This window comes from Plasmopara halstedii, assembly GCF_900000015.1.
Source record: "Plasmopara halstedii genome assembly, contig: Scaffold_650, whole genome shotgun sequence".
Lineage (NCBI taxonomy): Eukaryota > Oomycota > Peronosporomycetes > Peronosporales > Peronosporaceae > Plasmopara > Plasmopara halstedii.
The window spans coordinates 906759-911427 of NW_020187567.1; the positions used below are offsets into that span (position 1 = coordinate 906759).

Below are 4669 nucleotides of genomic sequence, written 5' to 3' on the forward strand. Positions count from 1 at the left end.
GTGCGCGGAGCGCGACGCTCGGGCTCGTCGAGCCTAGGATCTACATCCCTCGATGCCGCGGACGCACAGTCCGACATTGCACCCGTGCGGGAGATGAAGTTGGGGTCTGCCCGTGTGCGCTGTCAGAACCAGCGAGACTTGGTGACTTCTGTGTTGTTGACACAGGGCTCATCGAGCACGGAAGTAGTTTTATTCCAACGAACCAAGTTGCAATGTCTAGCGGACACGCAAGCCTGGTTGAGGCAAAAATCGATTGAAACTGTAAATGTTCTCAATTTTAATGGGGGAGAGTGTAGCGGGGTTACACATACCCTGGTAAAAGGGGTGAGTGTCACACCAGATGGGCATGGTGTGCCTGCACCCAAACAAGAATACGGTATGTGACTGGATAGCCAGTACTTATGCATGTATATAGATTTTATTAGATGAATTTAGGAAAACCTATACATTTGAAATTAGATGGCTTTGCGGCAGATAAAAATAAATATAAGTCAATTTTGAATTTTGAACAGAGGGGTTAATTCGCCTTGGGTTAAGGCAATATTTTTTTCTGGAGGTAACGGATTGCGATCCGCTAAACTTGTACTTGTTCGAAGTATAGACCAAAAGGTCGGTGACCTAAGTTACGCTTGCTCAAAGCGCAAAGCTACGGCAGCCCCGCTGCATCTTTTGTGGTCATTGCACTGCCTGGCTTAAAGTTATTCTGGCACTGCGTCCTTGTTTGAGAGCAGCGGGTAGATCAGCAATAGGGGATAGAACAAACACTGCTTCGTATACAACAGAGCTCTTCACATCCGACTGATTTGATAGAGCAGGTACGCTGTCTGACGTAAGCAAGTCCATGATAAACAAAATATTAGATTTGGAATGCGGTTAGTTTCTCTCGATCTCAATGTTGGTACGACCGTGCGTGGCTCACTTACACTTTGTCTTATAAATTGCAAACACGGCACTTTCATTACATACGATATGACCTTTTGCACCACAATTTACTTTCCTGCTGTTTGCATCAGCGTGCTGATATTAAATAACATGGCTATCCACTATAGTGACACGCATAGCGTGCATGACGCCTAACCTCATTGACATAACAATCATTGACTGTGTTACGAGGTGTAGCCGGGCTAAATTCAGCAAGTCGACAGCCCCGACTGCACTAAAGGCGGAGCCACTTCGTGCCGGAGTCGAATACACTCAGGGGCTTTCCAAACTATCTGTGTAAAATGGGTATAGTCTATAGAGCTATTTCCAAAGTTGGTGAACAAAATGCAACGAACTAACGCAAATTGTTTCAGGTCCATGGGCTTTCTCGCATATGCTTGAAATATTCTCCATCACGGAACTAACGCGTGCTGTCTGATCGTTTTTTGCAGAAGAACAGCGGTTCGCATGAAGACTAATCCCTTGAACAACGTTTGCCAACATTGCGCTAAAAATCACAGATGTCTTCTATCCAATGCACTGGATGATTGCCAACTTTAGGAACAAGTTGGTGGTATTCTCATCAGTCACACTATCGCTGACAGCAAGAGGCAAGGCTACCATTCTGTAGAGACAGCTCATAAATATAACAATACCGGTGCTGCCGCACGCATTTAGTAAGGCAGAAAATAAAGTTTTACTGATAGACTATAGCTCTCTGCCTGGACCAACAGGATCCGCCTCATGCGGTGAGACGTTTAAGCGTTGACACGTTATACATTTGCGAGTATTTGTTCTAATCCAATTTTATATGTTTGGCTACAAATACCAAGCAGTACGTCTTTTGCCTCCCGAAATAGTTACCCAAAGGACACAAGGTGCCTCATAGAGTAGTTTACACTGGAAGTGCTCGTAATAAAGCACCATTTGCTTTTTACTGTAATGTGTTCCTGAGACCTCCACCATGAGGCCCCACTACACGTTAAGTGCGGTGCTGTGACATCAGTATACTGGTGTGGGCGCTCACCACGCGCTTAAACGACTTCTGAGTTCTTAAGTCCCTTCATAGCGAACTTTTCAGCAGCGCAACACATGTTGCGTCAAATTCGTAAGCTAAATATTTTTCCCTTGTTGATGGTCGACGTCGCCATGGTGACAACCGACAATAACTAGTCAAGGAGACGTGAAAACGCACCCGTCCCTACCGACCTGGTTTATGTCTTACCTCAACGTATACACGGCTAAAAAGGTATTTTTTGTCATTCTTAGTGAGTGATGTGGTGACGACATTACACTGCACAACGACAAATGATCGGTTCGAATCAAATGGGCTAATCTCAAGCGGGCACATTATAGATTAGACGGTGGCGCATTTCATCGCAGGTAGTTCTTGTCATGAAATGTGTGACTTCTCTCAGCAATTTTAAGCTGGCGAGATGTTGACGCGGACATGCAATCATATCCATTATCTTCCAGCTTTAAGCAAAATACAGCATATTAAAAAGGTTGAAGCGTTACAGACGACGTGGAATGGCCAATCTGAATTCAAGGTTTTGATTGTTGAGGTACGCATGAGGCTTTCATTCACAGCCGTGATGATCGCTATTACTGCTATGCCGAGAAGAAAAAACATTGGACATCTGTTCATGAAGACTGACGCGACGTTGTGCCTTGCCAGCATACTTTGCACTCTGTTTGTGCAAACATTTGACCTAACCACTTCCTTAAGCCCTTTTGCGACATAAATATTGGCCAATCTACAATGACATCTATAATCGTGGGTTTTTGCTGGCCGGCACTGCTAATTTTAGAAAGGCTTTTTGTCGGCATCAAGAACACACTTGTCGATGCTGACGAATAGCTTATGGTAGCGCACGCACTCTAGCATCACTCGCAAATGCAGCCTTCATGGGACTCTTTTTTTGAATGATATCATCTTCATAAATGCAGAAGTCCCTGTAACGTTACAGCGATATTCAGTTATTTGTGAAACTTTACGTTTACATTGATTATAGTGAATTTTGTACAATTGACTAGATTTAATGAAATACAATTGTACTTGATATGTCTGAAATAATTTTACAAAACTACAGTACTATTCCCACTACACGTTTATTTTCTCACATGTATTTGTCGTGTCGACAGAGACCGTGGTATCTATCGCAAAACTTGCTTGCTGTGTGCTGTAGCTAACGCTAGGTCGTATAGAACTGTACAAGTTGAAATTAGTTAATTCAAACAGGGTCGTGAGAAGCGCGCTTTTGAAGCTCTAAGTGCACGATTTTTTTTGCAGTTTTACACCAAGTTTAGAAGAAGGATCTGGGCATGACCCCAATAGAGGGTAGGTAGGTGCTAAACATGAAGCACATATTCGAGTTTAACTTTGGTTAGAGGTATTTTGAAGCGAATGGCCCAGCTCGCGTAATGATAGTGGTTGAACACCATATGACCTTGCTTGAAGCAAGTGAACGCTGTGATCGAGAAGAAGCGCTCGAGCAGAAGAAACAATGACGTCACAACACTAACCTTTGTATGTTTTTCGGTCCTGTTTCAAGCGCAATCCTCAGCACTTAGTGAGCAAGAAGGAGTCTCTATTCTCGAGTCTGTAACAATTAGAAGCAGCACTTTGAGACATTCACGCACAGGAAGCTCTACTTGTTTTATACAGAGCACGACAAGTGTATATTGAATTACGTTTAAGCCATATTAAACTCATGTCAAAAAATGTCTGGATCATGAAAGCAGGGGTTTTTACTTTGCACGATTAGAATGGAAGACGTGGTGAGAGCTTCACGATGACCGTGAAGACTTAACGCGTGACCTTGCGAATCATGATAATATTTCCAAGCTTTTGAATCAAGCACCACGATTTTCAAAATGCTGAAGTGTGACTTCGGTAACTTACACAAGCGGCTGCGGTACTTAATGATAAACTAGCAGAAATTTTTGAGACGAGCAACCTGAAGCGCGACTAGCCATGAATTCACAAGATGTACAAGATCAAATCGTCAAAAACGAGCACATCAATTTGCAGTAAACGGAGCTGATAGATCGTGACAATGTGTGCACGCTCAAATTTGCCGAATTAATACAGCTTCCGAACGATTGATGCAGTAGCGCTAGTAACTATTGATGGTCGGGAAACGTTAAGCCGGTGCACAAACAATAATCAATACGGTGAACTTATCTGGAGCAAGAACCTCTTAGCACTCTCTTTTGAATATGTTCAACCGGTGTATGGGAGTGTATCCATGTTACGCTCGACTAGCGAGACGTCACGGAGCAGAGCAGAGGAAGAAAGGACTAGAGCTAAGATTCCAACGGGAAGCTCGAAGAGTCGTGAAGCGAAGGTCTTAAAGGGATGCGAGGGTTTAGCAGGGAACCCAAGGCGAGGCTTGAGGAGTAGACGTACTCCGAAGAAGGTAAATTGAAAAGTGAGATTGAAATGGTTAGAGGTCTAAGAATCCTGGTTCACTAAATACCATGTTGCTAGCTAGTCCAGTTCTTAGCTCTTAAACTAAGTATTGAAGATTCTTGAACATACTTGTAAAGAATCTTGACAGTTCAAGAGGTCAGGCACCGATAACAGTTAACTTTAACCGGGCCGTGATACGAACCGTTCTTCATACAATTTTGAATATAAACGAAAGCGTATAGTTGAAGTTGAATTCGAACTACAACGTGGAGCGCAACATGTTGTTGCTCCAGCCTAGCACGTGCCAGGCTGGCCACTGAGTGGCTAGTTGAA

General features: G+C 43.5%; 1 protein-coding gene across 1 annotated transcript; it reads left to right on the forward strand.

Moving 5' to 3' along the window:
• Nucleotides 1-3898: 3898 nt before the first annotated feature.
• PHALS_12822 (uncharacterized protein) lies at nucleotides 3899-4352 on the forward strand (the record flags this gene model as incomplete). The annotated part of the gene is made up of 2 exons (XM_024728450.1): nucleotides 3899-3954; nucleotides 4016-4352. 2 exons carry the CDS (start codon nucleotides 3899-3901, stop codon nucleotides 4350-4352), a joined length of 393 nt encoding a protein of 130 aa, XP_024578926.1.
• Nucleotides 4353-4669: the final 317 nt, after the last annotated feature.